Here is a 16861-nt window from a genome sequence, read left to right on the forward strand (position 1 = left end):
ATTCTCATCTAACTCTTGGCAAGAAAGCAAATAAGGGAATTTCCCAAAATGTTGAGTTACGTAAAAAAAAAAAAAAATACTCACAAGTAAAAGTCCTGCATTAAAAATCTCAAGAAAACGTACATTATTATTATTATTATTATTTCAATATGTACATAAGTATCAAAAGTAAAATTACTTGTTCAGCCAAATTACAGCTATCAATGTTATATTATTGTATATTATGCTATTAGATTATTGTTACTGATGAAGTAGTTTAGCTCATTTGAACTACTTGGTAGTTTATCTACTGTATAAAAATGGATCATATTTTAGAAACACATACGTTTTGTATGTAAAATCTGAAAGAAATGTAGTGGAGTGAAAAGATAAATATGAAGTCTGCAGGTCTAAAGTTTAAATTATTTGAAGGGAAATGCTTCAAACGTTTGTTTCTTTATTCCAGTTACTGTTGAAGAAGTTTGAGCGTCCTCTCTCTGATATTCTGAGTGAAGAGTCTCTAAATCGGAGCTCTCACTCTGCATCATTCATCGTCTTTCTCCGTCTATTCCCTTTTGGGGTTTTCTAGTATTTGTCTTGTGCTTTTTAAAATTCATACACAGGCATCTGTAGTTTCTAACAAGACTGATTTGATTCCGCCAGAATCAAAGACGGTGCCGACCTCTGGCGAAACACAACTTTATTCTCTGACATTAAGTTTGCTTTACTCACGAGAGAATGATTTATTAGTCTGTGTGTATTTTCCCCCATCATTACAATGCATTTGATTATATTCTGGACATCATAATGTGCTGAATTTTCATCACATGACACTCAATAACCGTTAGATTCACACCGTATGACACCAGTATATACAGTTTAAAGTCAGTAGTGTGCGTAACGCTAATGTTGAACTCACCAGAAACTGACTTTGCACTGCATTTTGGTTTGATTGGATTCAAGTAAACAGCTATGCTGGCTTTTACATGATGTGATTTTTGAGTGGTGAGTAATGAAAATTAACTTGGGTTTGCTCCTCTGTGTGTTGTTATCTAATGTCTGGTACTGTGTGCAACATGTGGGCTAAAGTTCAGTCATTCATCCGGTGTGATTTCTCTGTATCTTTGAGTCTGAGAGTGTCTGATTGGCAGACTGGAGTTTGAGTTGTAAAAACAAATTTCACTGGATGAGTTAAACCACAATGGTGGAGTTAGCTTATAGGACGACTAGTGTGGGTCTTGTTTATGTTTCTCTTGGTTATGTCAGATACCAGTGTATTCTCACTCTGGTATCAGACATCACTAAAAATGTGAAGAAACCTGAGTAGTCAGATGATCAGTTACGTTTTTTTTACCCAAAAATCCATCAAAGTTTACAGACTGACGTTCTGCTTCAACCTTGATCTACCTACTTGCTGCAGTTGTGCACACTCTTTGTTTTCCTGTCCAATAAGTAAGGGATTATTAGCAACTAGGGCTGTCAATCGATTAAAATATTTAATCACGATTAAACGTATGATTGTCCATAGTCCATAATCCATAGTCCATTTTTTATCTGTTCAAAATGCACCTTAAAGGGAGATTTGTCAAGTATTTAATACTCTTATCAACATGGGAGTGGGCAAATATGCTGCTTTATTCAAATGCATGTATATATTTATTATTGGAAATCAATTAACAACACAAAACAAGGACAAATATTGTCCAGAAACCCTCACAGGTACTGCATTTAGTATAATAAATATGCTCAAATCATTACATGACAAACTGCAGCCCAACAGGCAACAACAGCTGTCAGTGTGTCAGTGTGCTGACTTGACTATGACTTGCCCCAAACTGCATGTGATTATCATAAAGTGGGCATGTCTGTAAAGGGGAGACTCGTGGGTACTCATAGAACCCATTTACATTCACATATATTGAGGTCAGAGGTCAAGGGACCCCTTTGAAAATGGCCATGCCAGTTTTTCCTCGCCAAAATTGAATCAAGTTTGGAGCGTTATTTATCCTCCTATCTTCACTATAGCTTTAAAACTGAGCCTGCTACAAACCTAAAAATTGCAAGTTACGATAATGCAGAAAAATCAAACCCAGTTCAGTGTGTGTGTGTGAGTGTGTGTGTGTGTGTTTGTAAGTGTGTGTGAGGGAAGCGAGGATGTGCTGCAGTGTCATCAGTGAGGAGCTGTACACCTCCTGCAGAGCGAGTGTGTTCACCTGTGCGACAGTCTGCAGGAGATACGAGGGGTGTCTTTGTGGTGAGTAGCTGTGGTGCAGCTCTGACACCAACCCGACACTGACTGCGTCCTCTTATGTCAGCCCGCAGCCTGCGTCTGAGCCCGTGGGAGAGCCGGATCGTGGAGCGGCTCATGACGCCCACGTTGTCCTTCTTGGCCCGGAGTCGCAGCGCCGCCACCCTCCTCAACAACAGCGACTCCAGTGAGTAGGAGACCCTGTCTGGGGCATATCTTTATCTTTCTCTCTTCATCTCTTCATCTCTATGAATAAAACTCTGCGTTGATATTTGGTTAGATTGAAAGATAGGAAACAATCTCACCACAAGGTCCATGTTCTGGAGCTTTTGATCATATCATATGACCTTCATTCACAGACGGAGTTCACCCAGTTATCTTGAAATTGTAGATGTTCAAATTTCCATTTTTGTTTTCCGAGCCCTAGTCTGGACAGTTCGCCAAAGTCACCTTAAAAGTTGAGTTTCAACTTTGAAGTCCTTAAAATGGCCAGAAAAAAATGCAAATAGACCTTGTGGTCAGAAGAATTATTTTCATTATTGATTAATCTGTCAGTTATTTGTTTGATTTATCATTTTATGCTTGTTTTGTCTTACCAAAACCAAAAAATATTCCTTTTACAAAGACATAAATAAGAGAAAATCAGCACATTCTCACATTTAAGAAGCTGAAACCAGAAAATGTTTGGCAATTTCGCTTTATAAATAACTTGTTTCATTTCAGTGTTTATCTTTTCCCCTCGCTATTACTGTTTCTTTATCTCTATGGATCTATGTATTCATATTTCTATATAACATCCTGTGGTGATATTTGGTTTGAAGATGAGGCTGCAATTTACATCTTCCATATCAGTTGATTTGTTGGATTAATCGATTAATTGTTTAGTCTAAAAATGTCAAAACTTAGTGAGAAAGGCACAAATATTCAATTTACAATTATATGAAACAGAGAAATGCAGCAGAATCTCACATTTAAGAAGCTGGAACCAGCAAATATTCAGCATTTTTTCTTTATAAATGATTAATCTATTATCGGAATAGTTATTGATTCCTGAGGGGAAATGGGGTCAAAAGTCTCTAATGGATAACAATAAAAATATGATTAAGCTTTATACGTGAAATCAATAAAATATGTCACCTCCTCCTCCTCAGCTGTCATTACTTTATCTGCCGGCTAGATTGAGTCATTGTCTCGCAGCATGTTGTTTCCTCACTGAGAGGCTTTTTATTATCACTCTGCATGGTGTATGTGTGTGTTGTGTATGTGTTTGTGTGTGTGTTGTGTTTGTGTGGGGCCCCTGACGATCGGCCCTGCTGCCGCTCTCTGCATGTTCATGTGTTACTCAGACTCTCATCACTGCTCCCGTTCAGCCTCCGCCAGCCCGCTGACCGCCTGCTCCCATCACCACCCGAACGCCGAGCGCTGGAGGGTCTCCTCCGCCAGCACGCCGGACATCACCCAGCGCCAGCGCCGGCGAAACTCCACACCGGTAGGCACACATTAATGACTCTCATATACACAAACCTACTGTAAAGATATGCACTGTTTGTTGTTAATTTCTTATGTAGTGATTCGGATTTAAGTGTTTTATAATGTAATTTTTTTAAATTGATCTTTTGTTAACCCTCATCTTTGGATCTTTCATGCCCTAAAAGCCGACCATCATGACACATTTAACATCTTCACTGGAAATCGTACTAATGAAATCATTTCTAGGGATCCATCAAACCTGTTAGACGGAAATTGAAACCTAGATTTGGACTTTAAACCTGCACTAATCTAATGCTTTATATGAACAATGGGTCGTATGAATGTAATGTGAAAGGTGTCGCTCGCAGTGACAAACTCACAGAGAATTATCACCCTACATTTTAGCATCTTTCAGCTCATTGTTTTGGTTTTATGCAACTTTACTGTTTTGGTTCGCTCTCATGGTAGCACTCTACGCTACCTGCCCAGCACCAAACAGCAGACAGACAAAGTTAGAAACCACACATTGGTTTGTGGACTGCCGTTTTGAAGCCTTTTGAAGTTGCCATCTTGTTTTTTTGCAACCAGAAGTGACACGAGAGGGTGGAGCTAAATACAACCGAACACTGAATAAGACATTTTTTAGGCGACCAAAATATTACAATTAACTTTCATGAACTGAAAACACACTGTGAAAGGGTTAAAGTTGTAAGAAGAAAACAAGGACAACCTCCAGACCGGACAACACCGTGGTAGCAACCTGTCAATCACAAGGTAGCCACGCCCTAAAGCATCCCCTGCTTTATGGTCTATTTGACTCTAAATGGGACCATAGTTTACTAAATGAACATCATGCTGTATTCAAGAAGACTTGAAACTAGCGATTGAGACCATAAACTCATGTTTACAATGTTTACTGAGGTAATAAATCAAGTGAGAAGTAGGCTCATTTTCTCATAGACTTCTATACAACCGGACTTCTTTTTGCAACCAGAGGAGTCGCCCCCTGCTGGCTATTAGAAAGAATGCAAGTTCAAGGCACTTCAGCATTGGCTTGTTACGGCAAGTGGTAAAAAATACATTTTAAACTGCCCCTAATTTCACAATTCAGTTATTAAATAGCATGTGCAAAGGGAATAAACTGTCATGCCAGGTTGAAATGCTTGTTTTATAATGTGATGTGTAATGTTGACGATACTGACATTTAACGAAAGACCTTTAACTGCAATATACCGTATATATATATCAGCCTCAGCCTGAGGTAATAACTGATTGTTTGTGTCCCGTCTTTCTTCAAGGTGGACAAAAAGAAGAAAGAGAAGAAAGACAAGGAGAGGGAGAATGAAAAAGAGAAGAACGCTATCACAAAAGACAAAGTGCAGAAGAAGAGACAGACGATATCGCCCACCACCACGACCCAGAGATCCAGGCCAGAGACCAGGTATCGTACAGGGTGGTGTCTGTAGATCGATACATCCCGTATTTTAACCAGAAAAATGTTCAGTTCATTCTATATTGAGGATTTGGCAGGAGAGAGGCTGAGAGAGAGAGAGAGAGAGATAGGAAGCTCATGTGTTCTCATGCTTTATCCTCGGAGCAGGTTAATGTCTGACAGATGGTCCAAGGTGCTATAATCTAACTAAACGGGCTGGACACCGTTCAGTCAGCAGGCGAGGGCCAGTCTGCCAACAGGACAGTCAGACAGAAAGGGGTTTTCCTGACTGATGCACAGGGGGAAATAAAAGATGGCTCATCTAAGGTTACACCCCGCCTGCAGCCAAAGATTCATGGAGATTCAGACGGAGTCACTAATGTCTTACACATGACCTAGTTATGGTTCTTATGAAGTGCACTGGGAACCTCATTACCTTTTCCTACACCGCTATGAAAACCTCATCTCTTGTGCCACCAACTCTCTCTTTGACTCATGTTTCACTTCCTCCTCCATCTCCTTCTCTTCTCATCAGCACCCCGAAGCTCAAAAACAGACCTCCATCACCCGCAGCCCCCAAAGGTCAGCCCCTGTCCCCGATGGTGCCAGCAGCAGCAGCAGCAGCCTCCAAAACCCCCACGGGCAAAAAGACACCTACTGGCACCAAGACCCGACCCAAACGAGCCCAGACGCCCGCCAGGATGCAGCCCCAGACGGTCACTGCGGTCGCCGTGGCAACGGGCCACAAACCCCAGCAGCCCGACGCTCCAGAGGAGAAAAAGGGTGAGTTGTGGTTACCATGGAGACGATATCCAAGCTTCAAGGTGACCTGGAGGTTTTGGCCCACGTTCGTGTTAAAAAACGGTGTGATTACTGAGTTTGTGGGAGATTCTGACCGGCCTCTAACTGGAGTGATTTGAACACGGGTTGCACAAAATTGAACCAGTGTAATTGTGGTTTGATAGACTGTCATAAAATAACCACAGAAACCTCCCTGCTTATGTTGCACATCAGATGTTTTGGTCTTTTGATGAATTATTCCACGTAATTTCCACTGCAAATCAACAGCCGTGTAGGTGACATTGAAAACTGTTCACATATTTTAATTTAAACTTCTCTCTCCGCCGATAACTTCCACTCCTACCAGCCCTCCCCCGGTGTATCCATCCGGGTGGAACGGCTGCAAGCATCACCTGCTGGAGCTCTGCATTTTTAGTTCCAATGCAGGTAGACTTGTGGCCGTGGTCATCAACATCATTTGGTTTAAATTTTATACTCAAGATCCCAGAAGCAAAAAGATTGTTATTTTTTTAATTCCCAATTTATTTGTGTAATTACCGTAATATGAAGATTAAGCATGTAACTATTTTGTTCCCTGACAGTTATTTTTCGTTCACATGCCGTGTTTTTTTGCGCCCCGCAAATCCATTGTTGCACCCGAGTTAAAAGTTGTTGAAGTTTTTGGAATGCGCACTGCATGTCATGTGACGAGGAACAACCAATCACAGCCGGCAGATATCTTTCCGTTCTTCTGTAATTATGAGTGTATGCTGGAGAAGAAGTTGATCATATAGTGAAATATCATAGATATGTTATGTTATTAATATTGTATTAGTAAACTACAGCGTTTGGAAGAAGATCAGATGATACGGTTAGCTGGCCATGGTCGTTTAGCAATGTCAGGTACAAACTGCCTCTGTGCCCTTGAAAGTTGGCACAAGAGTAGGAACCCAGTAACGGACCGAAGCGCCTGGCGGTGTCCAGGCGGTTAAAGAGGCTGCGTGTGTCCCTGCCTTAAATCAGTCCAATCTAACTGAGTAAAAACAGGAATATAATAATAACAACAAAACAAAATTGGCCGCATTTTAAATTCCACTTTTATTTTATTCATGGCACTACGGTGATATTGAACTGCAGACTGTTATTGTATGGATCATTGTGATGTCTGTAATATTACGCCCAGAAATGACTGTAGGATCTTCAACGTGTCCTGAGAAGTGAATTCAATTTAAAAAGAGACATCATCTCCTGTTGGTGGGATATTTGAGCTGCCGTATTCACATTTGACTCTCTGCATAAAGTTTCCTGTGAGGAAAACTCTCCACAGGATTTCCCAAACTGTCCGTGTGTCATGGCGTCCGCTGTGTTTACAATAAAAAGGGATGAAAGTAGCAAATGTGATTAGCCATGATCGTCACAGCACAAAATTACCAAAAGTATGTTTGGCATGCCGCCGACGCACTGGGCAGGGCGCACTTCACTGCAATCTACGCCTTGTTGCTGTGTTCATGAAAATAGAGTCCTTTATGTCTGTTTTTAATGAATCAGCTTTACTTTAAATTGTTAATTTAGTCAAATGAAAATTCAATGTTGAATCATAGCTGCATAATAAACAATTTCAAAATGCATCATCTGGCAGTCTGGAGCGATTTCCCCTCATCTTATTCTTCAGATGTTTTTAATGAGTATGTTCTTGGTAAACCAGATGTTTGCTTCCTTATTATTATGTTTTTAGAAACATAAGCACCACCTGTCCTCTCTTTGTCTTCTCTCTAATAGACTCCAGTAATGTTCCTGCCATCGTGGTGTCCACAGCACCGCTTACACCTCCCTCCCTCAGCCCAGCGGTTGCATCAGCGGCCTCTCCAGCTGCTCCAAACGTAGAGCCGGCCGCCTCGGCTGCTTCTCCTGCTGCAGCCTCCACCGGTAATCCTGCTCCATCTGCTGCACCCGCTGCCACCGCTGCTGCTACCACTGCCTCCACCACCCCGGCTGCACCGACCAGCAGACCGTCAGCAGGCACCAACAACCAGGAGGAGGCTGCTCGTGTCCTGGCAGAGAAACGCAGACAAGCCCGAGAGCAGCGGGAGAGAGAGGAGCAGGAGCGTCTGGAGCAGGAGCAAAAGAACAAGTAAGGCTCAATGTCAACATGAATATATCAACACAACAACTTATTATTCATCATATAATATCATTTCATATCTATAAACAGTGTGACAATAGGTTGATGCCGTTAAAGGGCATGAAATGAAATGTCATCTTTACTGCCAAGAGACCGAACACTAGAATGACAAAATAACAGGAACACCTTACAACATGATGTAATTCAACACAACACTCCTGCAATAAAAACACCTTCTAAACTTGCGTTGTATTGCATCACATTGTAAGGTTGGTAGTTACCTTGCTGCAGTATATTTGTTTTTCTGACAAAAAAAATAGATGATTTTGTGACGCTTTATTTTACAAGTCCTTAATTTCCTAATAATTTCTATGTAATTTGGCAGTGATTGCAGGAAAAATAGGAACTTCCATGAAAGAATTGCTCCATTTAAAGGACCAGTATGTAATATATTTACTGTAATAAATGATATGTCATCAGAGATTGAGGAAACATGCTGAATTGAAATACTGGCTTCTCTGTCAACGATGCTACAGCCAGTATGTTCTCATTTGAAATTTCCATTACGGTCCGAAACATCTGTTTTTGTTTTGGCCGGTGTGATCCCGTCCACTGCCCATTTCAACACACCGTTGCCACATAATATGAAACAAACTGGCACATAAACACAGCCTCCTGCAGCCATGGAAGCAAGCAAACAAACTGGATCAACAGAGATAACGTTAACATTAGATTCTACCCGACCTGAAAAGCCTCGGCACATCTCTCTCTGTGGTCCGTGTGCTGCCGGGTTATCAAGACAGACAGAGAGTATTTGAGACACACAGCCGGTGAAGTGATTCAAACTACTTCTGCTGGCCAGAGACTAACAGCGTGATGCTAACACACGCTATCAGTCACACAGGAGAAGCAGACGGGCCACGGCTCCAGTGTTTTGAATTTGTACCCATTTTGTACCCATTTTAAACACTAGCTGTCAGTGCTACATATTGCTCCTTTAAACCCAAATAAATGGGGGAAAAAAGCAAATAAAATGAATGATCGCAATTCATCATTTATTGGAAACTTTGTTATTGCCATTTATTATTTACGCTGCCCGGAGACAAGTTGTTGTTGAGTAAATTATTTGCACTTGTACCTCTGATACTTGTCTGTCTGTAATTATGACCAAGTTACATCGCTCTTCCCAGGAAAGGTTGTACAGAATTATTAGAATTATAGAGACATTTTTGCCCATAAAATAAAGCGTTACCGACATGTTTTTACCAGGTTTTTTTTTACAGTGGAGGTTTTGAATAACTGAATAATTTTTCATTTAAAAGTTCCCTTTCATTTATAAAAGAAGGATCATTTATGTGTTTAAATCATTTTAGTGGCCTCAGGCCTGCTACTTTATGTGTCAGCTGCGGTTTTAGCCTCGGGTACGGAAGTATGACTTCTGAGAATTGTGGGACAACTAAAGGTTGTTCTCAGGTTTACAACTGCAGATATATAATAATATATATGGTAATGTAACACGGCTACGTCTTTTCAGGATCCTCCGGGAGGAGGCGATGGCCCGGGAGGCCGAGGAGAGGAAGCGCAGAGAGGAGGAGGCTCGATTCATGGCCGAGCAGCAGCGCGTCAGGGACGAAGCCCAGCAAGCTCAGGAGGAGCAGGAGGCGCAGGAGAAAGCCAAGGCCGAGCAGGAGGAGAACGAGAGGCTGCAGAAACAGGTCAGTGACCAGGACACGTACAGGACATGTGATCTGGTGGATGAGATTGAAAGTTGTTTTTGATAATTGTAGTGGCTGTTTTAACTTTGTTCCAACCAGGAACACTTTTAGTCTGCAAGGCATCTCAGTTTAACCTCGTGCTCCATTTAATTGAAACCTCCTTGTGAATCAAACCAGTGTTCTCACAAGGCCTGGAGGCAGGAAACTGGTGATTGGGGGGTTTATTTAAAGGTTTAGATCACAACATCAGGGCAGGTGATTCTTATCCAAAAGTTACATCTCAGTCTGGTTCGTCACCATCTGAATTGTACCGTCAAAAACTTGTTTCAGTTCAAAATTTGCAGACTTCTCTACATCTTACAAGCACGTTGTTCCTAAACTTTTTCACCTCTGTGCACTAAAGACTACCTTATACAACCATTACCTCTCCTCAATAATAATAAGTTATGTACCTGTATTCCGGTACTTAAAGGGAGAATACGTATATAACTTTTCTGTAATTAAAATATCTAAAAACGACTAGACCTGTTATATATTTTGTTGAGTTGTGTTCTTATATTATCCCAGATGTTTACAACACTTTTCAAACCCAGAGGAATCCGTAATTTTAATCAACGTAACGGTCCGCTTCATTTGGTCGCCTGTCGATGGCATCATATCTCCTTGCACATGCGTCAGCATTCTGGTTGTCTATTAGAAGCCGTCATAAACTGACATTTTATCCGCCACAGTTTAACGATACACTTTTTATATCTTGGTAGTTTTTAACTATATATTTTAGCTGGATGAAGGAGTTCAGTCATCGTACGTCTAGATCTTAAGGGGACTGTTTGTAACTTCTTACACATATAAATCGTACCGGGTCGGTGTCCCATGAGCTCGCGTGTGGCTACGCTGTTCAGACAAGACTCCAACACAAACTACACGGAAACACCAAAACCACAAAGTTATATCTTGTGAAGCCTGTCTTGCAAAATAGTGTTGGCCGCGGTCGGAGGATGCGGGGAGAGACCGTAGCTTTGGTCTCCAGGGCCGGAGTCTCTGCTGTACTCTGCTCCTCTCGCCTGCCTTCACTCACACACCGCGCTCGTTCTCGCTCGCTCAGCTCGCTCCACCTCACGTGCATGCGCGCACACTCCACACTGCAGAAGAGTTAGTTTAGCTCTGAGAATATCTAGTGAATGTACAGTGGACGTTTTTGCGGAAATAAATGCTGCAGCTCCTCCAGACCAACAGAGGATACCCGGGTTTTGTGAAGTGACGGGGCTCCGCAGAGAGAAACGTTATCTTCTCCGACCAAAATTCCGGTGTCTCCCCTGTTCCCTCTGGCAGCTGGGATTTTTTACTTGATCCTGAATAAACATAATGCTTCTATTATCTGTAATTTGGCTTAGTATTATAAATCAAAACCCCCATGATTTCAGTGAAAGAATAATTTAAATCCATTTCCTTGAACCCACTGCCAATATCTAGTGGGTATCAAACCCTCAACCCGAGTTAACCACCACCACTTCCATCAGTGAGACACATGATCAATTCCTGTTAACTGTAAATACTGTATGAACTGCAAACCCTCTAATTTTCCACAAACCAACATGAATCCCTTTGATCCCCCACATGCAGTAAGCCCACTTACCATCTGGGCAGATTAATGCATAGGAGGATGCCTGAGCTGTCGGGGGGGTTTGTTGCTGTACGTGAGCCCGAACATCAGACTCACTCACCCCCTGACTGACTGACTGACTGTCTGGCAGATTAAAGGACATAAAATATGTGCTGCTGTCACGGACCACTGGTGAGCCCTGTGAGTCAGAGGGCCCTTGTCTGCCCGGGCACATGCCAGCTGGTGACCTCCATAATGGTGATGAGCAGAGGCTGAGGGAGCCATTGTGATCTGGGAGATAGTGACAGGCCTGTGCTGCCTCTGTCTCCTCGTACACTTGGCTCTGCAGTGGGCTGATGGTTGGATAAGCAGCGTCAGTGTACGCCGTGCCCGAAGCACTCCGCCACGCTCCACTCCCCTTCTCCCCTCTTCAATCGGACCATTGTTCCACCCTGACAGCTCCAGACTACAGTGGCCTCATATTTTTTTTTACAGCTCAAGTGTTGCGGGAAACTAAAAACGTGTGTGACTATTTAAAGATTTGTGTCCAAAACTAATCGCTGCAGTCAAAAGACAGTGTTAAAACGTGTGAAACTGCAGATTTTAAAAACAGCAGGTTACAACAGTTGTGACAGATGTGATTTATGCACACATCATAATCTTTGTTTTCATTGCCTACTTCAACACATCTGCTTGGTTGGTGCTGAATCTAAATACCCAGTGAGGCATGTAATGGAGTTACTCAGATGATATCAACTCTGGCCTGAAGGCTGCAGAACTGACTGAGCATGTGCTGCCACCTGGTGGTCAAGAGGTGTTCTGCATTACAGTACATCCACACACACAATGTGACACACCAGAGGTGGAAGAAAGTGTTATTTTTGTCAGTGTTGTAATCATGTTTTTGTCTTCTTTTTTTCAGAGGGAGGAGGCCGAAGCCAAAGCTCGCGAGGAGGCCGAGCGTCAGCGCCTCGAGAGGGAGAAACACTTCCAGAAAGAAGAGCAGGAGCGGCTGGAGAGGAAGAAGGTGAGGAGAGAAAACAGAGAAAAATAACAACCTCACAGTTCAGAAAAGTTCACACTCAGGAGTTCATCCCAGTACTTCCCTCCCTCTAACTCACTGATCTCTCTGTCTGATCTGCACAGCGCCTTGAGGAGATCATGAAGAGGACTCGGAAAAGTGACGCAGGAGAAAAGGTTTGTGTGTTTCCTTTTAAACAAGCTTGAAGGAACTGAACTTCCTCGTGACCTTTTTGAAACAACAGAAGTCTTTTTGATCTTTTTCTCATCACAGAAGGATGTCAAAGCTTCTCCACAGGTCAACGGCAAGGACACAGAGCTCAGCAAGAGTGAGTGTTACAGTTTCTACGCCGTATGTTCAGTCTGAAATACAATCTCATTTATTCATTTACTCATTCTGTTTCTGTTTGCAGCTGGGACCCTGCAGAGTCCCGACGCTGCAGTCCTCAGCGCGTCACAAAGTGTGTCCGGTCCGGTTGTAAACGGCGTCCAGAACGGCGTCTCGGCCAACGGAGAGGCGGCTCACTTCGAGGAGATCATCCAGCTGAACAACAGCGGCAACCCGACGCAGACTCAGAGCGGGCTGGTCAGCGAGCCCATCCTGGCGTTCGAGGGCGGAGAGCCCTTCCTGATGAAAACAGGCCCCATGAAGCCTCAGCATGTCGCAGGTACAGTGAAGAGACAACACATGAGACTGTGATCATACATTATAACAATGTATCAGGACATAAAGGAGGAGAAATGTTCACGTTTCTTTGGAATAAAAACTGTCAACACCCCGTCATCCAATCTTAATCCTACATCAGTGTTCCTTAACATAAAATAATATCTCCGTGTGATAATCACAGTTCAAGGACTTTTAAGTTCATCCAACGATTTTTTTCTTTCCACATTGTTTCATTTGAAGGAGTTTTACAGGCTTAAACATAAACATATTCAGTATTTCACAAGATAAATGGCAGAAATGTGAGAAGTCTAAAAAATGCTACAGAATTTTGTGCCAAAAAAATTGTATTTTATCAATTTAATCATCTTGTGACCCTCATATTTATCTTAGGGAGCGCTTTGAGGGTCCTGAAACCAAAGTTGGGTCAAACATGTCATTCTTTCATGGAAGGTGCAACAAGAAAGTCATCCCCCTGAATTTAGCTAAATTGGACAAAGGTGGTGTGTCTTTAATTCTGTCTTCAAACATTCCCTCTAATGTCGAATCCCTAAAATGCTAAATTTCCTTGGCTTTCATTGACATGTGACCAGTGGTGTCTCAGATGTCAGTTTGAGAAATGATATCTTGTTATCTTATTATTATTATTATTATAGGGCCCCCATTCGACCAATCTATGTCACCTGAAAGTTGCTCCTGTAAGTGAAATGTAAATTTCAAGCCATTGGAAAGTATGTAAACCACTGCCTGTCCCAATGCAGCAAGACATTTCTTTCTGTAATTCATAGCTTTTATCATTTCTTCTTTAATGTGTGTATCAACAAACGGCTTTTTCCCACCGCAGGGACGAGCAATCAACCAAAAACATTTTAAAAAAGGAGATAATGCCCACTGCAAACCTCAGCATACACAGTACAAATAGAAAATACTAAAAGAAGATTGTCTCGTAGGAAAGAATGCAAATAAACCCAGTGTGCACCCACTACTGGAAACACATATACTGTTAATAGAAGAGAGTATATATACGTAGACGTGCTGTCATGCAGTTACCATAAAACAGACAAATACAAACAAAATACCTGCTCATTAACACACAAATAGCTATAAGTTCCTAGTCTAAGTTCGGGCTGCAACTAACTCATCTTATTTTCAACATTGATCAATCTGTATTTGATTTTTTTCCATGAATCGATTCATGTTTGTGAAGTCATAATTTCCCTAGAGCCCAAAGTTACATCTTCAAATTCTTTGTTTTGTTTGACCAAAAGTCCAAAAACCAAAAGATATTCAGTTTAATCTCATATATGACAAAGAAAAGCAGCAAATCCTCACGTTTGAGAAGCTGGAACCAGATATTTTTTTTTGCATTTCTAATTGATTTTTAATCAATGATTTTAAAAATGAATTGATGATCAAAATAGTTGTAGTTTTCTTTCAAGACATCTCCCATTCATCTGGTATAGTTATCGCTGGAATCAATAATGTTTGAAGATGAAATCAGAAAACGAGAATAAAAACTTATCATACAACTATTAGTTCAACTTCGTTCGTCTCACCTCTGTTGTTCTCTCCCTGCAGAGGTCCTGTGAGTCGCCACACATCTCCATGGAGACGCGCCTTATGTCTCTGCTCGAGCTAAGAGATTCATGCCACACCACAGCGGCTTATAAAAATCGTGTGCCAAACAAACAATGAACTGCGCTGAATTCACATTTTTACCGTTATCTGTCTGTCGCAAGAGGACAAAGAGGAGTTCTTTCATCATCTGACATATACCAACATGCAACAACGACAACAACGACAACCACAACAAGTATTCTCTCTCCGTCTCCACCGCGTGTTCTGGTGCAGCATCTGTCAAGTTTTACTGAAATGTCACATGCAGATTTTATGGTGCACCTTAAAGATGACTGACTGTGTAACAAAACTTTTAGAAAATACAGTATAAGAACCCTGGAAATGCATAATATTTGACAATGGTTGTTATTATTACCGTCGTTACGATATCGTTATTGTTATCTTAAGTTGAACAGTGTGCGTGCGTGTGTGTTGTTTTGTTGTTTTTGTCTTGAATTATTGAGTTATTTAACATGGGGAGCATTGTAAGGACTGGCCACAGACAGTGTATGTAAATGTATAATGAGCCTGGCTGCCTAGGCCTCCTGTTACAGGGGATCTGTGAAATAAAGCTTTATGAAAGGGACTGGGCTCCGTGTCCGTCTGTCTGGAGTTATGTTTATTATTATTACCTCCGCCAAGGCCGAAGGCCTAGGAAGGAGGTTATGTTTTCACCGACGTTGGTTTGTTTGTTTGTTTGTTTGCTTGTTTGTCTGTTTGTTTGTTTGTCTGTTTGTTTGTCTGTTAGCAGGATCCGATCAGCATGTGCATTAAGACCACAGGGTATAACACATGCGCAGTGTAACTGATAACACGTCATTGACGCGTTGATGATGCGGTGAGAAAGGAAAAAAGCGGTAGATGACGGGATGAGAGACAACGTAGTGTAATGTTATACAGACATAACAAGGCTGCTGAATGAGAGAGGCATTCGCCGACACGTTACACGGAAACACACCGTGTTAATATAAAAGGCCGACTAACTCATGCTACCGTGAGCTGTGATCTGTTTTTAAAGTCAGGCACCTTGGCGGAGGTCTGCGCTCTCCGAGTGCCATTCTAGTTATTATTGAAAACATTAGATATCCGTTTCTACTTCCTGCAGAGATCTGGAAGCAACTAGTAGTACATGTACTCAAGTATGATACTTAAGTAAAATTTTGAGGTACTTGAGTATTTCCATTTTCTGCCATTTTATACTCCACCACATCTCAGAGGGAAATATTGTAATTTTTACTCTGCGGGAACGAACATATGTCAGTATGAAGTGCAGATCCTTTAGCTGCATTACACAGTAACATGTTCAGAGAAGCCAGAAGGTGGCAGCAATGATGGTTTAAATGTAAATGCTTTCTGCACCTCTATCTACCAGACTGTGGTTCTGATGGTGGAATATTTACATGTAAAGTATGTAAAGTACATTTTACTTTACCCACATACAAATGCCTTTTTTGTGTTAACCAAATGTATGCTGGGATATGGTAGACACCTGAAGCTTAAAGAGATTCTTCAGGGGTTTAGTATTGCACTTTCACAAAGTCATGGGAAATTATAAGAGACAGATTTAACAAAAAGAAGAAAAGAAAAGCAATAAAACATTCAAGCAGCAGAAGCCGAGATATCCTGACTTGTATCACTAGTAAGGATCAAGCCTCAAAAAGTGTTCATCCTCTGGGGAACACAAATGTCAGCACAATATTTTATTGCAATCCATCCAATTGTTGTAGATATTTCACTCAAAACCACAAATGTCAGCCTCATAGTGGCGCTAGAGGAGAAGTCAGGGGCTCAACTATGTCATTAAGATATGTCATCTGGGAACCATGAATCTCTGCACCAAGTGCTATGACAATCCATCTAATAGTTGCTGTGATATGTCACTCAAAAAAAACAAAATGTCAACCTCATAGTGGCACAAGATGAAAAGTCAGAAGACCACCAAAGACGGTAGGATTCATCCTCTGGGGAACACGAATGGGTGTATAATATTTTATGGCAGTCCATCTAATGGTTTCTGACATATGTCACTAAAAAACGAACTGTCATTAGGATACATCATCTAGGAACCATGAATCTCTGCACCAAGTGCAGACTAGGGTTCGGGTTCAACCCCGTAAACTGCAACATCTTTATCATTTCACAGTGATTTTAAGACCAAAATTAAGATTTTTATTTTCATGAATAACTGTTTTTTATTATAATATATTAAAC

The 16861-nt window shown here is 41.5% G+C and overlaps 1 protein-coding gene across 6 annotated transcripts in view; it reads left to right on the forward strand.

The window, feature by feature from the left end:
- LOC119503357 (MAP7 domain-containing protein 1-like) overlaps window positions 1–15236 on the forward strand; it is a 51867-nt gene extending 36631 nt beyond the window's left edge. For 4 of the 6 annotated variants that reach the window (XM_037795097.1, XM_037795100.1, XM_037795098.1 and 1 more), the window contains 11 exons: window positions 2295–2414; window positions 3574–3716; window positions 4996–5138; window positions 5665–5912; window positions 7689–8040; window positions 9566–9746; window positions 12272–12376; window positions 12496–12546; window positions 12644–12698; window positions 12783–13037; window positions 14612–15236. In XM_037795097.1, the coding sequence (XP_037651025.1) occupies window positions 2295–2414; window positions 3574–3716; window positions 4996–5138; window positions 5665–5912; window positions 7689–8040; window positions 9566–9746; window positions 12272–12376; window positions 12496–12546; window positions 12644–12698; window positions 12783–13037; window positions 14612–14622 (1664 nt within the window). In that variant the 3' untranslated portion in view covers window positions 14623–15236. The remainder of the gene's footprint in view (window positions 1–2294; window positions 2415–3573; window positions 3717–4995; window positions 5139–5664; window positions 5913–7688; window positions 8041–9565; window positions 9747–12271; window positions 12377–12495; window positions 12547–12643; window positions 12699–12782; window positions 13038–14611) is intronic. The other 2 variants (XM_037795099.1, XM_037795102.1) reach the window with 1 other exon arrangement.
- Window positions 15237–16861: the final 1625 nt, after the last annotated feature.

This window comes from Sebastes umbrosus, chromosome 15 (assembly GCF_015220745.1).
Source record: "Sebastes umbrosus isolate fSebUmb1 chromosome 15, fSebUmb1.pri, whole genome shotgun sequence".
Taxonomy (NCBI): Eukaryota; Metazoa; Chordata; class Actinopteri; order Perciformes; family Sebastidae; genus Sebastes; species Sebastes umbrosus.